This window comes from Hippocampus guttulatus, chromosome 5, assembly GCF_054856545.1.
Source record: "Hippocampus guttulatus isolate MCC_2025c chromosome 5, RoL_Hgut_1.0, whole genome shotgun sequence".
Classification (NCBI taxonomy): domain Eukaryota; kingdom Metazoa; phylum Chordata; class Actinopteri; order Syngnathiformes; family Syngnathidae; genus Hippocampus; species Hippocampus guttulatus.
In genome coordinates this window covers 2,830,044-2,853,287 of record NC_141265.1, presented here as the reverse complement: position 1 = coordinate 2,853,287, position 23,244 = coordinate 2,830,044, and the positions used below count along the sequence as shown (strand labels likewise).

The window sequence follows — 23,244 nt, the reverse complement described above, 5'->3', positions numbered from 1 at the left end:
GTGAGGTTCATGACTGGTGAAGCACAACTGTTGAGTCAGATCTAAAAAGATGAACCCAAAAATAGAAGAATAAAAGAAAATCTGTTTTCATCAATTTCACATTGGCCAAGAATATATGTGCCAGAAAATGGGCAAAGAAAAACAAAATAATATTTGTTGGTTTGTTGTTTTGGTTTTGCAGAACACGTTTTTTTTTTTAAGAATTTGTCTAAAAAATACACAAAAATAAAGCCTAAAGCTGTCTGCTGTCTGGTATCATAACTGCATGTCTAATACTTGTAAGAAAACAATCCATGTCAAAACAATTCAATGAGTTATGATGAATTTGTTGGAGCCAAACAGAGTTACCTCAATACAAGTGAATGTAAGAGCTTGCTGCAGACTTCTTGTTCAAGATGGCGGCTACGTCTGGAAGTCTGCATAAAGCCAAGGTGGACAAGGCCTTGACACCCCCCCCCCCCGCCCCCACACCCACCCCGTTCCTGCGTAAGAGCAAAAGCAACTGTAGCACACGATGCAAATCAGTTCAATCTGCTTGGACAAAAAGAGGTTGGACAAGCAGTCTTGTGGCACTGTTGCTGGGCCAGATTTTAAAAAAATTGAACAGGGGCGGGGGTCTTCATAGCCACTTCCCAAGAGGCAATATCCTCACTCTTCCCAGGTCGCTGCATATGAGGATATAACTGAAAAGTATTCTGTTTTTTCTGCCATTGCATTGATGTCTTTCTAGTCTTCAATCAAAACATTATCAGCAGCCAAAACTTATTTTTTTGTGTGTGTGTGATGAGGTCATTCGGGGCATGTGTGATAATATTGTAAGATTCAAAACAAAATGTCTTCAATAAAAACAACATCGAAAATACCAACTAAAAACAGCATCCAAAATGCGTGGGTTTTCTCCCGGTACTCCGGTTTCCTCACACATTCCAAAAACATGCGTGGCAGGCTGATTGAACACTTGAAATTGTCCCTAGGTGTGAATGTGAGCACGAATGGTTGTTCGTCTCTGTGTGCACTGCGATTGGCTGGCAACCGGTTCAGGGTGTTTCCTGCCTACTGCCCGATGACGGCTGGGATAGGCTCCAGCACCCCCCCGCGACCCTTGTGAGGATCAAGCGGATTGGAAAATGGATGGATGGATGTAAATGCATTTACATATTATGGACAGTAATATGACTATAGTACACACACACACACACACACACACACACACACACACACACACACACACACACGCATTCACGCAAGCACGGGGAAAACATGCACACTGTTATTTTCACTTCACTCATGGAATGCAATGATTCTTTAAGTAGCACATTTTGAAGCTAACACAAAATAACTGCTGGTATGAACGCAAGACATTCAGACATTCACAGTGGAAATCTGTTTACAAAAATACGTGTCGAGCCATGGGGTTAGGATTTGTACACATTCCGTCACTGTATACTCTCATCATTTTTTTTTTTTTTTAAATTTGCGTGATGTCGGTCGTTTCTTTGACCTTAGAAGTTTAGGTTCAATGTACAAAGTAGATGCAGCAGTTTCATTTATTTGACTCACCTCTAGAATTTCACGTTTTCTTACATTGCACAAATGTTATAGTCTGCAAAGACAATTTACACAATCCGTCCAAACATATTGCCATGTAAGGCAAAAAGATTCAACCAAATATCCAAAATCCGAATAAGAAAAGGATAAATACATAAATAATATACGTCTATTTCATCACTAAAACATGTCATATTTATTTTCAAGACGTTAAAGGTATCACAGCATACCTTTGTAATGCAAACAGGAACCTGTAATCCATTGAATGCAGAAACGCTGCCACTAACCAACAGATATTAATTCTGTTTGACTCGCGGCAAAAAAATGAACAGTTTAAACAGCTGAGGTGGCCAGCCAAGCAAAGAAAATCTTGTCACTGTTTTGTCGTGTGTGGCCCCCCCAATTACCGGTAATCACCCACCCGCCCCATCGCTCTCAGATGAGAAAGCTGATGCAGTGCTACAGTAGAAAAGAAAACCAAGTCCTTCATTTTCCAGGCCAGCCAAACTGATGGTGAAAGACATACGAGGCAATGAAGACAGTTCGCAGAGCAGATGAAAAAAAAAAAAAAAAAAGTAGGGCAAGCTGACCACAGCTTGTCTGACATCAGTTCAGCGTAGTTGTTTTGTCTCACATTCACTGGACACTTATTTGATTCTTCAGGCTGTCGGGGGAGCAGAGAAACAGGAAAAGTTACATCGCTGATATATTCAAAGGTAAAACATTCACAAAAGCATTTATCATGATTTACTAATGACATAAGAAAAAAATAGTTTAAATCCAGTTAGTAACACAACTGAAATTGAAAGCTAATTGCTCTGAAAAAGGATTTACTTTAAATATTTTTGTTTAAACTGGCATTTAAAAAAAATGTTCAATTCTTTTTTTAATGAATAAATTTGATCCGACATAATTTTTAACCTTTACATCCTTACCACTTGGTGATGTCTGAAAAGTAAGAAGTACCTCGGAGATTTACAAAATCTTGGCCTGCACAGTCAGCATTCGTGTTATTTTGAGGCTTGATGATTGGGAAAATGACGTTGCATGGTCAAAAGCATGTGCTGGTCTTTGTCATTTGTCCAACCTGATCTTGGACTGCCAATGTCGAGGAGATGATCTTGTCATGAACATTTGTCTCCCCTTTCTGAGCAACTAATGGTTCCAAGGTGTCAAAACGGCCTGGCACTTTGCACAGCTCTGGCAGTGTGCTGCGGTAAATCACAGTCATTAAACGGGAGATGAGTGCTGGAACAATATTACCTCATGAATTGCCTCTGCCTTGCACTCAGCTGTTTTCTACTTCAGTGCACAGGAACCACATGCAGATTTATTTTTTATTTTTTAGTCACCGATGTTTCATACCTTCCTTAGCTCACTGGCATGGTCATTTATAAATACTAGCACATGCTGTATTTTCAAAACCCATTTCATTATTTTTTTATTGTCGTGATATGTTTCGTCTTAAAAATAGCGTAGACAACTTACGATAAAAACAGTTTGCTTACATGTTGCATGCCCACTCATCAATTGTGAAGTCAAACAACCAAATAAATTACAAATTATTTGGCCTTTTACCAAAATGCATGTATAAACATCTGCATGATAATGTCACATTTCGGTTGACTTATATAACCGCCACCCCCACACCAAGACTTTCCATCCTTGACTAGGCGGATAGGCTGGGAGAAAACTATCCTGGGTTTTGTAAGTAAAAGCTGTCTGCCTTATGGCAAGTTCATGGCTTCGCCGCCGGTATTCATAGTCAGGAAACCTGTAATCAGCAGTTTATGCAGCGGGGTATGATAATAATCACACACAATAGCACGCAAAGCTACAAATCACATGTTGGTATTCAGCCAATCTCAGCAACAGCTGTGAGTGAAAACAATGTTCACCTGTTGGCGTTTACTCGACATGGCGAAACACAAATTAGCATGAGCTTTCACGTTTGCAGGTACGTATAAATGGTGTTGTAAAATGCTGGCGATGCTATTTATTTGCTGTGTAAAGTTAGCTTCAACCGTTTACCCTATTCTTAGGTTTCCTTGTCTAAGGTAAAGCACAAGTGGATTGGATTGGCCTTTATTGTCATTACACGTTTGTGCAACGAAAATTTCACTTAACAGGCACGCTCTGCACAAGAAACATGAAAAACAATGACGGACATGGGATACAGTGCAAAGGGCCTGTCGGTACTCGCTATGTACAGCGCCCCGAGATCTTAGTTGAGAAAGTAAAACACGAGGGAAGGAGAGGGGAAAAAAAACATGCTCGAACTATCCTCTTCTGAGGATAATTTAAGTCTCGGAAAAAAATGACCCAGCACGTAAAAAAGCATATGACAGTTACAACAAGTCACAAGACATAACATGTAATAAGGGGGAGGATGAATGGGAAGGGGGGGGGGGGGGGAGACGCGGCCCGACCGGCGTGCTGCCAGTCCATTTCAGCGCTCAGCAGCTCAGTTCTCGTCGCGGGGAAAAACCAGGAACAATGAAGGCGGAGATGACAAGGGTGTGTGTGCACGTGTAATTGTCTGGTTGTGTGTGCGTGTCAGGCTGCAGCTGCTACGTCAAGGTCTTCTCATGGAGACAGTCCTGGTTTATCAGTCTATGGCCAAGAAGGAGGGGGTGATGGTAGGGCACTAGCTTCCATGCGTACGTTCTTCCAGGGGAAAGGTCGAGATAGCAGATGTTTTGGGAACGTCTGCCAACAATTCCAGACAGCCTTGAGTCCGTGGTCTGTGTCTCTTCAATGGCGCCGATCAGCCGAATCGGCGATTTCTTTCCGGATCCCAACTTCTCCAAGTTGTTCTCCATCTTGCAAAGACGCTCCAAAATCGCATCTATTTTGCGGTTGAGCTCAGACACCGCTTGGGTCTGAGTGTTGGACATCCGCGCTAAGCCATCCATAAAGACAGGCAGCTTCTTCACTTCCAATAAAGCCGCTCCCGTCGGTTGAATTTTTCACTGTAAGTGAAGCCTCACACCGGAACATATACAGTGAAACCTCGGTTTTTGAACGTCTCGGTTCTCAACCAATTCGTTTTTCGACCAAAAATTTCCATTTTTTTATTCCTCGGATGACGAACAAATTTCGGTTCTCGAACGAACTGAGCGCACTTGAATGCACCATTTGACTCCTCTCACCTTCCTTACACGAGGAAGTGCCTCGTGTTGCTTTTGTCACGTTTTGCAAGGTGGTTGTAGGAGGACCCCAAAAAGCAGGGAGGCAGGGAGGAGCAGGGTGGATTGACCAAAATGTATATAACAAAAAAAATACACACAGGATTATAATGGAAAAAACACTAAGTCGAAGTACTCAAAAAATGCCTGGAAATCACAAGTATCAAACAAAACAAAAACAGGAAACAAAACATGACAGGAGCACACATATGCTCACATACTCACAGCTCACAATGACCCAACAAAGACTGACAGAAACTCAGGGAACTAAAGCTAAGTGACGAGACAACGAGAAACACCTGGACAAGACACAAAGGGTTGAGGGAGCTAATTGGTTCCACACAAGGGACACCGATAACGACAACAGGTGGCGAAGAAAGGGCACATGAGGAACCAAAACCAAACGTAACCAGACCGAAACATAACAGCTTTCCATCGTGAGCAGACGTGTTCAGTCAACATTTTTATTTTAAAAAGAGCGTGGTTTCGGTTTTCGAACAATTTCAGTTTTCGAACAGCCTTCTGGAACGGATTATGGACGAAAACCGAGGTTTGACTGTACGTCAATATCGCTGACTATTCATCACACATGGTGCTGACCAGCTTCAGTCATGCAGAGCGAAGCAATGCACTCACTGCGTGTGATATATAAATAGATATAAATATAGAAATGATGGCGGCAGGCTAGTCAAGACTGGTTCGCAAATCTGCCTCGCAGTGCAGAGCGGTAGGGTTTGATTCCGGCTCAGGCCTTCCTCTATGGAGTTTGCATGTTCTCCCCGTACCTCCGAAGGTTTTCTCCGGGTACTAGGTTTCCCCCGCACATTCCAAAAACATGCATGGCAAGTTAATAGAACACTGAAAATTGTCCCGAGGTGTGAGTGCGAGTGTGGATGGTTGTTTGCCTTGCGATTGGCTGGCAACTAGTTCAGGGTGTCCCCCGCCTACTGCGAGAGGCTCCAGCACGCCCGCGAACCTCGTGAGGATAAGCGGATTAGAAAATGAATGGATTGATGGATATATAAATGATATACTGTATATATATAAATGATAAAGGACATCAGATATGTACTGTAAGGTTATCGTATATTAACTAAATGAATGTAAAAAAAAGACGCCTAGTTGAGGCTTACATGGGGGGCGGGGGGGGGCAGGGGGGAAATCAAGCTGGTTGTGGATCAAGTGGTGGCCTTAGGGGTTCGCGTGTGGCTTGAATCTCCCGTGGGACACTGCTCAGTATAAGGTACTGTTCGTGCATCTGTGTTAGTGTGTGACAGAGACCGGAAGAACAGATGTACATGGAAACCCCTTGGCTCCAGCAAGCAGTGCGGGCCTGCGTGACTAAAGCAAGGAGCTGTTAAACGGTATGTCACGTCTTCTGATGCCAGCATCCCCACGGACGTGTGTGACAAGAAACTGCCTCACAGCAGGAATTAATTCCTGGAGAAGCAAGCCATGTAGCATCTGTCAAATAAGACAAACTGCCGATGTGGTGCTGCTTTGGCTATTTAACCCCCCCCCCCCCCCCCCCAAAATAAAAAAAGAAAATCGGGGTGGTGCCTAGCTTACGAAGATCATGCGCTAAGGAAGCAGATTGACAATCTTTCCAGCAACAAGTCTGTTTTCATATTTCAACAAGTCAATTTCCATATTGTGGTCTGCAATGAGTGTTTAGATGAGAGCTTCCAAATCTCAAGACAAATGCCGACCAACGAGCTACTTACTGGCCATATAATTTACTGCATTCATCAGCCGAATCAAAGTAAACTAATATTTTATGAGAAAACCCACATAAGCATGCCGAGAACATGCAAATTCCACAGAGTTCCAATTTCACAGTTCCAACGGACACCTGCACGCACCGACTTTCAGGCGGATATTCGAACCATAACGACTTTTTCCATGATGTAGCAGCACATACTCTATGTTCTGATTTTTAAAGTAAAGTTTATCATTTGCCTAGATAGACAAACAGTGTTAAATGATGCTAGAACTCTACATGAGGAGCTCATATTTGCATAGACCCCCTTTTTCAACAAGGCCTAAAAGCTGCAGACTTTCATTGCACGGCTTGCTTGTTGACGCTGATGAATCCACGGAACTCACTCGTGCAAATGTTTGTTGATATTCATGAAATTACGACAAGCTTTTGCAAGATTAAAAAAGTTACTGATTTCTGACCCACTTTTAGCCGACAGGAAATACTTGGTTCCGTTTTTTTGGGGGGGAGAAGACAATCTGGAATGGGACTGAAGTCTACCAGAGTGCCCCCAGCAATTTAAGCCCATCTAAAATTTCACTCTCAGCATCGCCTCGTTCCACAATTTTCTCATAATTTATGCATGCCCTGTGAAATGCACTGTATCTGAAATGCACAGACCTTCTTGGGGAGCAGGGGATTTCAAGGACACAGATGAACGCAACCAGAATCTTTTCCATGCCAAAATGAAAAGCAGCATTTAGCATTACGCACATCAACATCAATTCTTAAACGATGCAAATGAGCGCTACTTCTGGACCCCACAGTAGCGTGATCAACTCACTTGTTTTGGTGCTTTGAGCCTTGCAGATGCGCGTGGTACTGTGCCACCGAATTCAACGTCATGCTGCACACTTCACAGGTGTAGCTCCGTTTCAGACCTGGAAGCACACAAAAAAAAAGTACATCCACTTCAGTTGTGCGGAAACTTGATTGCTCATGGTGAAAACCAGCATTGAAGCGGAGCCAGTGTAACAGACTAAATGGTGGGCAGCGGGGAGAACTTGCATGTTCATGTAAACATTTTTAAATTATATATATTTTTAAATGGTCAGGACATATTTTCTATTCAACATCACCATAATGGAGCTTCTGGATTAACTGGCACTAAGAGTAAAGCGTGATTTGTCAATTCTGCATTTCCTTGCGTGCGGGTCATTTCAGCACACTGCGACTATTGGCGCTGGCCTCTCCCCAAAGCAGTTTTCTGGGTGTAGATGAGGTGGAGGGAATTGTGAACAGTTCCAAATACCAGTGAAGTCTTGGCACAAAAACCTTCAAGCTTCTGCTAAAACATCCCCCAAAATGTCCGAAAAGCCTGTTAGAAGAACTGAAATCGATTTGGGTTTAATCAGAGGCACTTTAAATGATGGCCGGCGTGTACTCTTTCCTATTTAACATGAATTTTCATCTGATTGGATAATTGTGAACACGGCAACATCCCAGTTATAAGAGTGTATGCAAAGTTGTGCAACCAGATTATTTCATTTTTTAATGCTTACCTTCCCTCATAAAAACTCCAGAGTGAGTTCTGTCGCTACAAATGAAGAAAATCATCGAAAACCAATTATGTTTAATGAAAAATGAAAGCCAAAATTTGCCCTTCCAACTCCATAAGTATCAGCAGACATGACTGTCACAATGCGATTATAACACTGTTTGCTCTTAATCAACAAATCAAAGATGGTAATCGAAAACATTGGCGTTGCATAAAATGTGTTCCTTCGCAACACTATATTGGAAGTTTTCAGTGTTGCACGCAGCTCATCAGGCACAGCCCAGCTGTTCTATCATAGGTTATGCAGCAAGCAGCAGTGTGCTTTTCTGCAGCAGCCCTTGACTGCTTGCTTCTCCAACTATTATGGAAAGGAGAGAAGATTACACAGCAGCCTGAGTATCAAACATTTCCAGCTACCTGCGTCTCTTCCCTCGTGGACTTGTCTTGGAAGCCTTCTGGTCACATCACTGGCCGGATTTACCCCCCAGCCATGTATTGCGATTAGAAGGATTCCCAATCACTAAATGCTATAAAAATGCTTCATGGAGACTTTTTTTGCCGTTCTGATTGAAATCATTCTCAATGAAGATCTCTGGTCACCTGTTTACATGTGACCTGATGTATTCTGATCTGCCGTTTCCATGGGCCACGACGTTAAGAAGATCAGCTGCGTGACACGTGGAGATCAGGCAATGTAAACATGACATAAACTTAGCGGGATTGGAGTTCATCCGTCAATTTAGCACGGTAGTTGTGATTGTTTTAACACTTCTTAAAGCAATATCAAAAACAAGTTACACGGCAAGAGAGTTCTGGTATGTTACTGCCACTGTAAGGAGAGTAAACAACGACGTCACGGCGCATGTCAACACACAGGTTGTGCAGACGGGACGCAGCTGGGTTATTCTGATAGAATTGTTGACAGAATGCACATTCGGATTGGCAAAAAGAATATATACCACCTTTGTGAACGCGAACAAAATCCCATTTGGATTCGGCCTTTTTATTCCATTTGAAGTGTTACCATGGAACATTTTCTTTCTGTTTGGTCATTCAGATTCATTCTAATTGGAATACGTGGCTCCATGCAAACCCCACTAGTGCCCCCCCCCCCCCCCCCCCCCCCCCCCCAGTCATCTTGAAGTCTTTGCATCTGCAGATCAACATAATACGACACAGTCTTTTGTTTTTGTTCACTTCAAATCAGGAAGAATTACTCAGGACCCCAAGGGTAGACATCCACTGTATGAGGTCCTTATCTAGTCCAGTTTCAGGTTTATATTTACATTATTGGTGTAAAAACTGTGGAGGGAAAGATCTTAGCAGTAATTGCAGTCTGATTATGCACTTGGGTGGAGTTTTGGTAAGCTTGCAGAGGGGCAGAGCTAGAAATTGGTGCCGTTGAGAGAGTGGATGCAGCCGACTTGATTACCCGGCCAATCGAAGTGGCTCCCCGCATTCCCTTTAAATTGAGCTCAAGAGAGGCACGCGATCGACATGGCAGAAGCATAATTGTCTCGTTGATCGTCAGGCACCGGACCCTTCACTTCCCCCAGGAGTATTCGGTCATAAAAGTAAGTAATCAATTCTATGATTTTAGGTTTCAGAGGGAATACAGCGTAAACATTTGATAACCAAGAGAAATGACGGTGAAATCATCCCAAGAAAAAATATTTTCCACAGAACTGTCACTTGGTGTTTTGCTTCTTGAAACAATGAGTTGTATGGTCAACGATGACCCCTGTTCCACGCCAAAAATCTGAACAAAATCATAACGGTGTACCCATTATGACCACTGTTCCGCTATACTTTCTCATTTTATCTTTCCACCTATTCATGGATGACCACTTCTACAACAAAGCAGCACATTCCATGGTGATGGAACTTCTATCATAGGAGCTCCTGAATATTTCATCACACGTACATCTGCAGAGTCAGGCTGTTCATTTTATCAACATGCTGAGCAGATTGGGAGGATGATGCTGGGGGTCAGATCGAGGGAAAAGCAGCATCAGATCAACCAGAAAAAGGGATAAAAACAGCAAAGAAAATGAAGATGGAGAGAAAAGTGCTTTGGCAGCAGCAGCAGCTGCTTCCTTTAACCCCCCCCCCCCCCACCCACCAAAACACACACACACACACACACACACACACAAAGAAAAATACAATACATGAACCAGAACAGTCAGATCCCAATTAATTTTTTAAGCTAAATAGACAACCATCAATCCATGTACCTTGTGACACTTGTGACATATTCGTCCATTCTAGAGTGACAATTATGGTGCCGAACACTGTAAACACACAAAAAGATGCAAACAAAAAAAGACAAACACACACATGCAAACTAAAAAAAAACGCACAAAACAACCGCAAAACTGCTGCAAATGGCCAAACACTGCAAACACAGGAATGATGCAAAGAAAAAACATGAACACATTATGCAAAACACACACACACACACACACACACACACATACATACTTTTACTTTCTCTCTTCAACTCTGTGGCAGACAATTGCTGAACCAAGTAAAAGCGATATTTCCAGCCCACCCGCCACATTGTATGTGGCTCTAATATCGGCAATAATTTCGGCAATTAAAATCATAAAACTGAGCAAGGATAACATCAGACAATCAAAAGCAATAATTCCGTGAGGTTTTGCTTAATGATATATCTCCAAGGAGGAAGCATATTGTCATGAACGGTGGTGGTGGTGGACCCCTAAAAAACAAAAAGGCAGGAGGGAGGAGCAGGGTGAACTTGACAAATTGTATTCACAAATACTGAGAAAACTAAATCCAGATCATAGACCTGAAGACAGCAAAAATCCAAAAGTAACAAACAAAAACCCATGGCAGAAGCAAAAGACTAAGAGGAAAAGAATCACCAACAGAAAACAATGACAGCAATAGTGACAGCAACAATGACCTGACACTGAGTGGTTGGGCATTAAATCTTTTAAAGTGACAACTAATGACACAATGACCAACAGGTGTGCAGCTGCAGGTGGAGCGCTACAGTGCCACCTGTTGGTCACAAACAGATCCATGACACATATTCACAATTTTTTTTCTTTGCCACATCCAACACGGCTGCGGTGTGGACGTATTCAAGGTATCTTTGTATATGTAATGTAATTACAAATACTTGCTTGCGGTTGTCGCAAAAGGCGCCATTCAAGATGGGATCGGCAGTGCCACGCAAATGTATGGAGCAAAGTAAGGGCTGTCTCGTCTGTTGGGTATTAATTTCCATGCCTCTCTCCCACGGCGTCATGCACGGAATAGGACCGAAGTACTTTAAAAGGACAATGACGGACCGGGACGGAGGACAATTATGATATGACTAAGGATGGAGGGATGATGACGGAGGGGTATTTACCGGTAGTTATAAAAGTTAAATGTTCTGTAAAGTGCTTTGTTACAGCTGCAGCTGTTGTGAAAGCTCTATCTAAATAAAGATGTGTTGAATTGTAATGTATAAACATGTTGAACACATCCAGAGTTCTACAAATAAGTTGATCGCTAGAGGCAGGCAAACTGATTGCATCCAATACTAGTATTTTGACAAGAGCTTTAAAATATCACGATCAGTCTAAAATTGATGCATGCAACATACACTAGAGACAGGAAATACAATGGTCAGTCAAGCTTCCCTACCTTTCATATCCCCCATGTCCACAGTCTTGCCCAGCTGCTCCAGCAGGTCTGCTCGGGCAGCATTTTTCTTGTGCTTTTTACCATCATAATGCTGTTGAGCCATGCCTGGGTTGTTGAACCAAGCATTGCATAGTTGGCAGTAGCGATCCGAGTCGCGTCGGTGTCGTGGGGAGGTCATGGGGGATGTGTCGGGAGAGCCTTTTACAGGACAGGGAGATGTCTCTTTGGAAAAACAGGACAAAACATTGTATTACACTTTGTATTAGCTTTGCAGCAAATGTAACTACATGTTTTTTTTGTTGCTTTGTTATGCTTACATGCATCTCATTGGGAACGGATAGATAACTCTCAAAGTATGGTTTATACTGCATTGTTCAAGCGACAGAATTTCAAGGAAGTGTAAACCAAGGCCAACTATAGAATTTAGTTGAATTGGAATTGGTAAAATGCCTTTATCAATTACTCAATTGATTAATCTGATACAAATCGAGGTCATTGTTTTCTTGTGACTGTTTATTAACGGATTGTCTCCGCTGCTGCTTTTCACGCAGATGGCACACTTTCGATTCCTGGTCATTGCACCAATTCCCAGCCACTACCGGTCGCAAGCCCAGATTAAAATAAGTGTTTTATTGTCAAAATATCATTCATCAAGGCACTCGTATCTCAAGGCACTCCTGTAGTTCATTTTTACCAAAAAGCAATGAATCCAGAAGACTGAAAACACCAACGGCAACACACTCTTCTCTATATGGTGGCCTTTTAAAGTGCAAGCCGGCCAGCAACTGACAGTGAGGACAGTGAGCTTTAATATGCTCTGATCAGCTGCCAAGCAACGATGTCGATGGCCCTACTCGCGCAGTCAAGTGAAAAATAAGCTGTTATCTCCATTAAATGCCCAAAGAGGAAAAACTAAATTCTACTTGACGAATGGAATAAAGGCCCGGTAGTCCAGTGGTTAGCACGTCGGCTTCACAGTGCAGAGGTACCGGGTTCGATTCCAGCTCCGGCCTCCCTGTGTGGAGATTGCATGTTCTCCCCGGGCTTGCGTGGGTTTTATCCGGGTGCTCCGGTTTCCTCCCACATTCCAAAAACATGCATGGTAGGTTGATTGGACGCTCTAAATTGTCCCTAGGTGTGAGTGTGGGCGTGGATGGCTGTTCGTCTCTGTGTGCCCTGCGATTGGCTGGCAACTGATTCAGGGTGTCCCCCGCCTACTGCCCGAAGACGGCTGGGATAGGCTCCGGCACCCCCCGCGACCCTAGTGAGGATCAGGCGGTTCGGAAAATGGATGGATGGATGAATGGAATAAAGAGTCTGTTCTTCCGGTTGCTGCCCACTTGTGTCTTAATGCATGGTTACCATGGTTAACCTGAACAAATACTGTTGTGCAGCGAGGGCTCTACAAGACCAAAAGGCGCTATATGCTCAATTCCTGTAACCGTCTGTGAGTGAATGTGTGGCCCAACACAAATCTATTACTGCTGTTTTATGGTATCAGAGGTCCAGTGACTGTAAATGAGAACCCCCTCTCACTGCACTCTCTTGTTTTTTTTTCCTCTCACTTGTGCCCTAAGTGAGTCAAGTGCTGCTGAAAAGTTTAAATGGCATGCCATTATGTACAATTTGAATCAAAGACTTTGGCAATAGACTGACTTCCTTGACTGCTGCTTCACTGTGAGATTAGATAATTTACTTAATTTAACCCACGCAGAAGGGTCAAAACGGAGCTAGCGGTATAAAGCTCCATTTGTTGAAAGCCTGTTCAAACGAAAGAAACAAACAGCCTCCAACTCAAATCAACCATGTTTCGAAATTCCAACCTCCACCCCATCGAGGCAGATCTCCTCCGCTGCAGGAAACACCGGCTCTCGAAAGAGAGCTAGCCTGTCGTCATGACATAAAGAAACTAACTTTCCTTGATATGAGCCAAAGAGCAGATTGGATAAAATCAGAGTGTCGTAAAAATGAGATCCAAAATACACTTTTGGGGGGTAATTCCTTTGTAATTTCACTTCTTTGCTCGCAACACTAATTTGACTTGGACGGCTTGTCTGTTTTAATATGCCGAAATGTTGAGTAAAACATTCGTAACAATTCCAAAAAGCTATAAGATTTTTGGAATCACATTCCCCGAATCCCTTCTCATTCAATGAATTTGAGGGGGGGAAATGCCTCCCCAAGCTAAGTTGCTGATGTTAAAGGAAGTGACATTTGCGGGAGCTACTGTGCCTCCAGACTTGACAATTCGCATCAGACCAGAGTATGAGAACTGCGCTCCACAGAGAACAAATGGAAATGCACATTGCGACACTCAAATGGGAATAAATAATGATCAATGCTGCATGTCCCGATTGTAAAATATTATGTAATTAAGATGCAAAACGTTTCATTGCCTGGCTTTGATTTGATTTAACCCAAAAAATATAATGCATATCAGCTTGTACTATATGGGTCAGTGAACATACCGGCAGTCAGTAAAAGGACAGTGGGCATAGCTATCTTTCAGGTCCCTACAGCACTGTGCCGTGCCCTAGCAGATTATAATTCATGTAAAAATGTCATTCTAATTACCTGAATTTGTTGCCCTATCAATTTCGAAATCGATGTAAATAAGTTTTAATGGGGACTATCTACCCAAAATGATGGCTTAAATCATGTACAAATAATCACCAGTCGCCACTCCTGCAGTACTTTGTAGATGAACTCCGCAAGTGACCAAACATGTATTTTGCCGAGGGGCATGTCGGGCGTGCATATGTGCTTGTGGGGTTTTTTATTTTTTATTTTGTTACCTTAGTTCCATAAAGTGGTTGAATGTGCACCAGTGATTGTGTCTCTCCTTACCACCATTAGAGGGATTACCATTCTAACTAGCATGTGGTATGCTGTATGAAATTTGCTGATGATACAGTTACCTTGAACTTGCAGTTGTGTCTCTTAAGACGGGTGTACCTTGCAAGAGGCACATTGCAAATGCACTTTAGCTTCTTTGATTAAGTGCGAAATGATCCCAAACTTTGGACATTCTCTGTCCATTACGCGCTGTTTTCCCCTGGCTCACATATACTGTATTGCTCTGCGGTCACACTGCGTGTGGAAAAATTAATCGTAGCAAACTTTGGTCTAAAAAAGTGCAACGCAGTGGACCAGCAAAATGTAAAACACAAAGCAGCGAGAGATGACTCTACCACCATTGAGTTTCAAAAGTGAACTTTTCATGTTGGGAATCACGAGCATTTCTTTTCTTTCGCAAAGCTTTAACCCATAGGTGTCAAACTCAGGTCCTGGAGGGCCGCTGTCCTGCATGTTTTCCAAGTCTCCCTGTTGCGACACACCTGATTCAAATGATCAGATCATCAGCAGGCTCTGCAGAAGCCTGACATTGAACCTGTTCATTTGAAGCAGGTGTGTTGCAACAGGGAGACTTGGAAAACATGCAGGGCAGCGGCCCTCCAGGACCTGAGTTTGACACCTATGCTTTAACCCATCCCATCACATTCATAAATGTTTTGTCTCATGAGTCTGTAAGAGGACACTTTTTGGCGGAATCCAACATTGTCTTCCTACTTGCTAATGAGTGATTTGCATCTTCTCATTTAGCATCGGTAAAAAAACAAAAGGAATTAGCATCACCACTCTGCCAATAGTTTTGGAGAGGATGACGCACCTTTTAGCTTGTTTCCCTGGGAATTTCTCAGCAATGAATAGATTGTTGGAGACAACACTACACACCACAAATGCAGTGGCTGTAGTATCTTTGTTGTTGCCTTTCATTTTTGGTTTTATTTTGCTGACCATCAACTGCAGCCGCTGCTGTAGAATTGACCACAGATGACATTCGTAAAGGCTGTATTTCTTTCAGACAAGGGGCAAAGACAGCCAATAGCATGGTTTACATTTTTGCTAATTGTTAGTCATCATTTGCATAAAAAAATTCAAAACGGAGCTCGACGGTCTGCAGTCAATTATTTGTTTTAAACGCTCTTTTGTTTTGGGAAACAAACATGTCTGCCATCAGTTGAACTATCATTAGCTGTCTGAACCTGCATTTAGTAGATGACTATAAGGCTCATTATTCAGTTAATGGAAAGACAATGATTGCATTTTTGTGAAAACAAAGACATTAACTTTCTTGAACCATGTGATGAAAAGAGGATGCTTAATTACCTCCACAAAGAGCAATGAGAAAAATCAAGATGCATTGTTTTCACTCCTTTTGTTTGGTTTGTATGTTATTTATCATACTGTTGAAAAATTTCATCATTTACTTCCAAAACCATTTGAACAGGTCGCATGGGCAGAGCAACAAAAATTACATTAAGGTGCAAATCCATCCACCTATTAATTTTCTAATCCGCTTATTCTCACGAGGGTCGCGGGCGGGCCGGAGCCTATCCTAGTTGTCTTCGGCAATAGGCGGGTGACACTCTGAACCGGTGACCAACCAATCACGGGGCACTCACAGATGCGCTCACACTCACACCAAAGGACAATTTTGAGTGTTCCATTAACCTGCCTTGGAATATGGGCGGAAACTGGAGTACCCGGCGAAAACCCACAAAGGAACGGGAAGAATATGCAAACGAGATGCGCTAACCAGTCGCTCGCCGTGCTGCCCCGAGTGCAAATTCTAATAAAAAAATGTTGGACACTGGGAGAATAGAAGAGTTAAGGCCTATTTTTTCTCGTGACTGTTTGTTGCCAACTTAACCATCCTTGCCCATGTGAAAATGCTCATGATTTGTTTTGTCTGATGGTAATTCTCCATGAACCAGAAAGGTTTAACTGATTTAATGCCGAAATGTCAAAATAAGTTTGCAAAAACCCAATCATTTAGTGCTACAATGTAGAAATACGTTTTGGGTGGGTTTTTTTTAAAATTAATAATAAAGGGCTTCGCGCATCTCCTCAGTCATTATCGAGGCTATGAGAATTATTTCAGTATGACAAATCACCACGAGATAGCAGGAGTGGCATTGATCAGATCTTAGTCCACACAGTGTGTCAGTGGGTGTGGGGTGTGGTACGGTGATCCTACGTTGTGAGGTGGCGTGTGCAAGCAGTGTGGTGTTGAGTACATGGATGAATACCGTCAGCTAACTCTCCAACAGAGCGTTTTCAAATCAAATAAAGATGACGAAGTCCCATTGTCATCCTTGATGAACACGCGTAGACATGCACGCAGGCACACAGACACACACACACACACACACACACACACACACACACACACACACACACACACACACACACACACACAAATACACACATTTCAACGTTCATGGAAACTTCATGCATTGGTTATGCATCAGCACAGTGTTTATCTTGCAAGAAACTGTTATTTTGAAATCCAAGTGGCCTTTTTGTGTTGTTTAGGTTGTTATTTAGCAGGAAAACATTGTTTAGATATTTGAGGTACCACAAATGGAAAAAATGTTTGGGTGTGTGGGTGTCACGTGATATGGTAGGGCAGCGGTCTCCAACCTTTTTTTCTTCCACGGCCCGGTTCATGGTCCAATATTTCATGGACCGGCAACCATCTATCACATTCCTGGCATGTTGATGTACAATCAGGGCACATATGCGCCGCCAAAGGTTTTTTTTTTTTTAAATATATCTCTGTGGCCTAATACAGCAAGGTTCGCAGACCGGTACCGAGTCGTCGGGTCATTGTGTACTACTGCCAAGCTATGCCCAATAAGTGCATTTGCATTGACAGAACATGGATGTCAGTGTGAAAATCCATCGAGTGTTTTTGTAAAAAAAAAATTCACTTTCTTTATAACTCTTTGCTGTGTTGCACTTGGGGAGCCCTGCACCATAAATAACACTGCTGCTATATTTTTTTGCCCATCATTTGTGTGGAGGTTAAAAATCACCCCATGACAAAATTCCAATGCATGTCGCATAAAACCACAGTACATTTACATAAAAGGAAAAAAAAAAAACTATACCTTTGGTTGTGATGGCGGTCTGATCCCCAAGTAGCAGTTTTAGTCTCTTGGCATGGATTTTACCCTGGTAGTGTGACTGTGCAACCACAGCTGATGTGAAGGACATGTTACACAGTGTGCAACATTTATTCTTGTCCACGTCACCTTCGTCGCTGCCCTAAAAATATAGAGCAACATAAAAATCAAGGAATTTTAGAAATAATAGAACAGAGGAATAAGTGTAATTTTAAAGACAACAAGTCGTCACTTGTCCAATGACAACAAAAATGGTGTGACCTCCAACACAGTTTCAATTTAAACACATTTACCAATAACATGCACACAATGCTGGTGGCAAAGTAATATCCACAAACCAACAGCACCTGAGACATTTCACCTTTATGGTGAGGATGTATTACAAATGTCTGCAGTCTCATGGGGTGTTTGATTGGAATGTTGCTACATGCCAAGCAGTGCGGTTCCACTCCTGAGGCTTGTAGCTCACTGCCCCACCTGGCCCCAATGCAATTATGGGGCACCCAAAATGATTGCCAGTCAATCACAGGGCACATCTAAACAAACAGCCAATCACACTCACATTCACACTAATGGATAAGTCAGTGTTTTTTGTAATTCGGGAGAAAACCCTAATAGCCGGAGAAAACCTACCACAAATAATCAATGGAAAAATAAATTCTAAACATATACATGTACATTTGTGACAGCCACAATAATTATTATTAGTAGTAGTATTAATATTATTATTATTGTATTTCATTCGTGTAGGGTTTGGAAAAAAATATTTTACTCAGAGCACAGTGACTCAAAGCTTCAACCCTCTTCTTTCGCGAAGCCATTTAAAAATATTTTTTAAATTACAAAAAAAAACCCACCCAAAACGTATTTTTACATTTTGGCATTGAATGAGTTAATAATCTAAATAAAATGTCCGGCAATGGTATAGGTGCATTATTTTTATACCATAATGAGGATGACACGATAATTATTTTATTTATTTTCATACTGTTTCATTTCTAGTACATCTACTTAAAATGTAATTTTTAAAAAAACCACGACAGTTGGTATTTATTGAAGTTTTTACTCGGATGCAGTAGGTTTTGTAAAATGACTCGCTTTAATCATTCAGTTCCTGGTGGGATACAAATGCAGCCGATGAGCCGTGTTATATTGAGATAGCGGAGCCAATCAGGATGACAATGGACTGCTCTTGAGGCCTCCAAGTAGCACCAAGTCATTATCATCATAGAGTCATTATCGCAAGAAAATGCAGAGGACACGGACAACCCCTTATTGCAGTAAAATAGCTAAACTACGGTTTTATAATCTTGGTCAGGGAAAGGAGGCTGAACACAAGCGAAGCGAAGAGCGCTCTGTGATCTAATTCGAATACCCTTGTCTCTGCCCACTGTCGTGAAGATTACACTGGAAAAAATGGTGTGCTGAATTTACTCAATTTGATTTTGTCAAGGGCCTGCACAAAATCTAATTTTCTGGATCCAGATACATTTTTTTAAGCAGTCTATACACCTTCATAAAAAAATAATAAATTGACAAAGTCCAGATGCTTCTATTGTGTGCAGCCGCTTGACAAAATAAAATTGAGTACATTCGACACACCGTTTTTTTCAGTGTAGGTAGCTGAAAGAGCATCTTTTCACTTCAGTAATATCTCAGTTTGAGGTGAGGTGAAACAATGATACTTCACTTTCTTAATGTAAAGTGAACAGTTATAATTTATCCCAGCTGTCTTCGGGAAGTACGCGGGGCACACATAGACAAATGTTATGCGTTGTGTTATATTGTTATTTTATGTTAACTGTTTTGTAAAGCGCTTTGTGACAGCTCCAGCTGTTGCAAAAGCGTTATATCAATAAAGATGTATTGTATTGTATTGTATTGTAAACAACCTTTCACACTCACACTCACACATAGGGACAATTTAGAGTGTTCCATTAACCTGCCATGTTTTTGGAATGTGAGCGGTAAGCGGAGTACCCGGAGAAAACCCACGCAGGCACGGGGAGAACATGCAACCTTCACGCAGGAAGGCCGGAGCTGGAATCGAACTCCGCACCGCTGCACAGTAAGGTGCACGTACTAACCAGTTGACTACCGTACCGTCTATGTCAATTATTTTGTCCAAAAAAAAGAATTCTTTTGTAATAACTTTTTGGGTTAATTTATCTATGCCAAGCATGCAGCCTATGGTTAAATTACACACATAGATCGATAGATAGAAAGTGAATCAGAGCAAATCCTGCCCACCTCTTTTGGGGCACCACACACCGCATGAGGTCAGTCAAGCAACACAAAACTTGCTACAGAAATAAGATGGAGAAGTAATAACATCCAGGCCAGGTCAAGCGGGAACAGGGCACAGTTCAGGCCGCTTAAGAACCTGTAATGGAAAAGTGCCTGTAGTCTGACTTTTTGCAGAGAATACAAGTAGCTTTATTTGGGAGACAGGAAACACTGGCTACTCATGTGCATCTCCCCTGCGGCACATGTACAAGAAATGGGACAGTGAAGTACCAGGGTATCCCTACAATATAAAGATAAAAAGACGGTCTGCGCAGACAAAGCACTCTCTTCTGTGCATACAGGGGAGGGCAAAGAGGAGCTGGAGACTGGCCACCCCAGCAGTCACGCGCACACACATACTTTTAAAAACACACGCACACGCTCCCATTAAAAAGCAAGGTGTACCAATACTGTACCAGGTACATTTAATGCCGACTTCACATACTGTGTCGCAATCAGGGATATTTTGTGGATGAGTGTTGTGTGGTTGCATCATGTTTCGCAATGATCAACTATATGGTTTCATGGCATAACCTCTGTCTTGGAGAAATAGTTGTTTTGGATTGACACTGTTGTTATCATGAAAGCATTATTAAGATAAGATAAGAAAACCTTTATTTGTCTCACAAAGGAGGAGCTCACAATTTACATTGTGTACATAAATTTGATGGGAAGAAAGTGGAAAAACATCAAGTATTTGCATGCACAAAGTCATTTAAAAATGAACTGTACACAATAGAGAATGCGATATAAAATATAAGACATAAGCATACATGCAATTGCATATATGCTGCACAAGGTTCACTGCAAAAATGAGGTTTTACACAGCAATAACGTGTATACTCTTAATAATGGCAAAACAAGTGTAAAAAAGACAATAGCCATTGAAAAGGGTTTGCTGCCTACTGAATGAAACCTTCAAACAAAAACTGAAAACAGGGGCAAGGCAGGGCAGCTTTAGTTATATAATTGCATTTCATACACAAGGCAGGACACAATTTCAAAAGAAAATACAACACATCAAGGAAAATTAAAGAGATAAGTATTTTACAAATATTATTCAAAGAGTGTACAGCGCAAAAAAAAAGGTTTTGGGGGAAAGTTAGGATAGAAATAGTCCAAAAGACCATAATCATAGGTATGAGAGAAAAGCTTAGTTATGAACCAGGATTTAAAAAAAAAAATTACAATTGGAGCTAACTTCATTATTCAGGTGCATTATTTGCATGCAGTATAACAGGCAAATACTGTTATATGTTTGCTTTGAACTCTGGGCTGCTGACCTCAGAACTCTATTGGGTTATTATTCCATGAGCAGCAATGTGAATTTGCTGACAAATCCGTGTCAGTACTTTTAAGTACTTTTCAGCCTGCAGTATCTATGCTTTACAAGGTGTAACATAATCGTGAATGGCAGACCTTTACCGGATGACCCAGTTGAGGGACTTGTGGGATATTCTGATTAGCTACACTGACTCAGCAAAATGTACAGCTGTGATAATTGCCTGCTCAGCCCCTCTAATGAAGCGTATGAAAAGCTAACATGTTTACTGCCAAATGAGTTGTCCGTTGGCATTGCTCCTCGCTTCAGTCAGGGGGTCCAGAATGTGCACAAACTAAATGCAGCTCATGATTGAAATACAGTGAAACTCCTCTTCAACGAAATCATGTTTGCAGCAAGAACTTTTTCACAACAAGGGTTTTTCACTGTAGCAAATTTTATCTCAGATTTAAACACAAACACACACACACACACACACGCACACGCACACGCACACACGCACACACACAAAATGTATATGTGTACTCTTTATTATTATTCCAAAACTGTACGCAGTGCATACATATGAGCATACACTTATTTGATATTGTTTAACATTACTATACAATTTTTTATATTAATCACTCCACTTTGTCTGTTGGTTTAAAAAAGTCATTTATACTCTTTTATAAAAAAGGAAGTTTCAATATCTATAATTTGATTTCAAAATTTACTTTTATAAACTGCACCTGAAGCATAATAGTACTGGAATGAATAATATGCCTACAGTACTGTAACAACTAAGAAAAAAGCCACCCAAAAATCTGTTACCTTTTTTGGTTATGTTGTAAAGCAACATTCAAATTTTCTATCCATTCATGAAAAAAATGATTGATAGAAAATAAAAGTATTGATTTCTTAAGTTTAGCTCATTTAAATTGGAATTGAAATCAATGATTTTTGAAATCAAACAATCCTAATCTCAAAGACACTTCATACTGTACAGTACTCCTGTATAGCCAATGTACAGTTGTGCACAAAGAGAAAAAAAGGGAAAGAAATTGCGAAATTTACGATCAGCATTCACTTTTACTTCCATCAATTTCTTGGATAATGTCTTTTATTTTGCTTCCTCCGTCTTTCGTTTTGATCACTTTTACCCTCTCTTCCAGCGTCAGACCTCTTCTTGTCTTAGCTGCTTGACATCCAAAGGTCCGTTTTGTAGCCATTTTAGCAATGCAACGGAATACTTCCTGGACTACTGCGCATGTGTAAACCAGTGTGGTGGTTGCTGTTGCAGTTTCGGAGCAAAGCAGTAGGGGTCGCTGTTGGATTAGACTTTTGTGGAAGGCTTGTTTTCGTTGTAGTGAATCTCGTCGCGAGGCAAGAGCAGAGAAAAAGATTTCGTATAACGGAACGGGGAATTTTCATCGTAGGGGGAGCAGAAAAGTGGGAATGGCTTTCATGGATGAAATTCTTTCCACATTAGGGGGTATTTTCCCCCATGTAAGTTTAGTTGTAGAGGAGTTTCACTGTACTGTACATACTGTTCAAGATAAATTTATGAAACAGAAATATCCAGCATTTTATCCACTAACATTGTCCACTAAGAAGCATTCGGGGATATTCAGGGAAGCAGCTGTGACATCGAACCTGCTGAAAGTGAGCTGTAAAATTGAGACAAATGGCATGAAGCATGTGCAATCTACTTTTATATTGGGGCTTCAACTAAGAAAAACTACAGCTTCACATCCTGCCCAGCATCATCATCAATCAAGTCTGGTCCCTCTACACTGATACTGAATAGATCTTCCACAGCAGTGTTTCCCAACCAGGGGAACACATCCCCCTGGATGTACATAAAGACTTTGTAGGAGGTCCATGAAATTATGACCAAGATCAATAACCCACGCCAAAATCACAACAGCCGCCTGTCACCTCAAGTCTCATTAAAGCTCAGACGGCTGATGAAAAATAAGTAAACCTTCTATCGTGGGTCTGAAAAATATTTTTCATCAGTGTTTTGATCCTGATATTTAAAGGTTAAATATATAATGGATGGATGCTCA

General features: G+C 41.6%; 1 protein-coding gene across 1 annotated transcript in view; it reads right to left on the bottom strand.

Moving 5' to 3' along the window:
* Nucleotides 1-1,533: 1,533 nt before the first annotated feature.
* zmat4a (zinc finger, matrin-type 4a) overlaps nucleotides 1,534-23,244 on the bottom strand; it is a 46,937-nt gene continuing 25,226 nt past the window's right edge. Inside the window, exons 4-7 of the mRNA XM_086112071.1 lie at nucleotides 17,614-17,770; nucleotides 11,657-11,878; nucleotides 7,280-7,376; nucleotides 1,534-2,212 (exon numbers count right to left, since the gene is read on the bottom strand). Of these exons, the coding sequence (XP_085968197.1) occupies nucleotides 2,185-2,212; nucleotides 7,280-7,376; nucleotides 11,657-11,878; nucleotides 17,614-17,770 (504 nt within the window). The 3' untranslated portion in view covers nucleotides 1,534-2,184. The remainder of the gene's footprint in view (nucleotides 2,213-7,279; nucleotides 7,377-11,656; nucleotides 11,879-17,613; nucleotides 17,771-23,244) is intronic.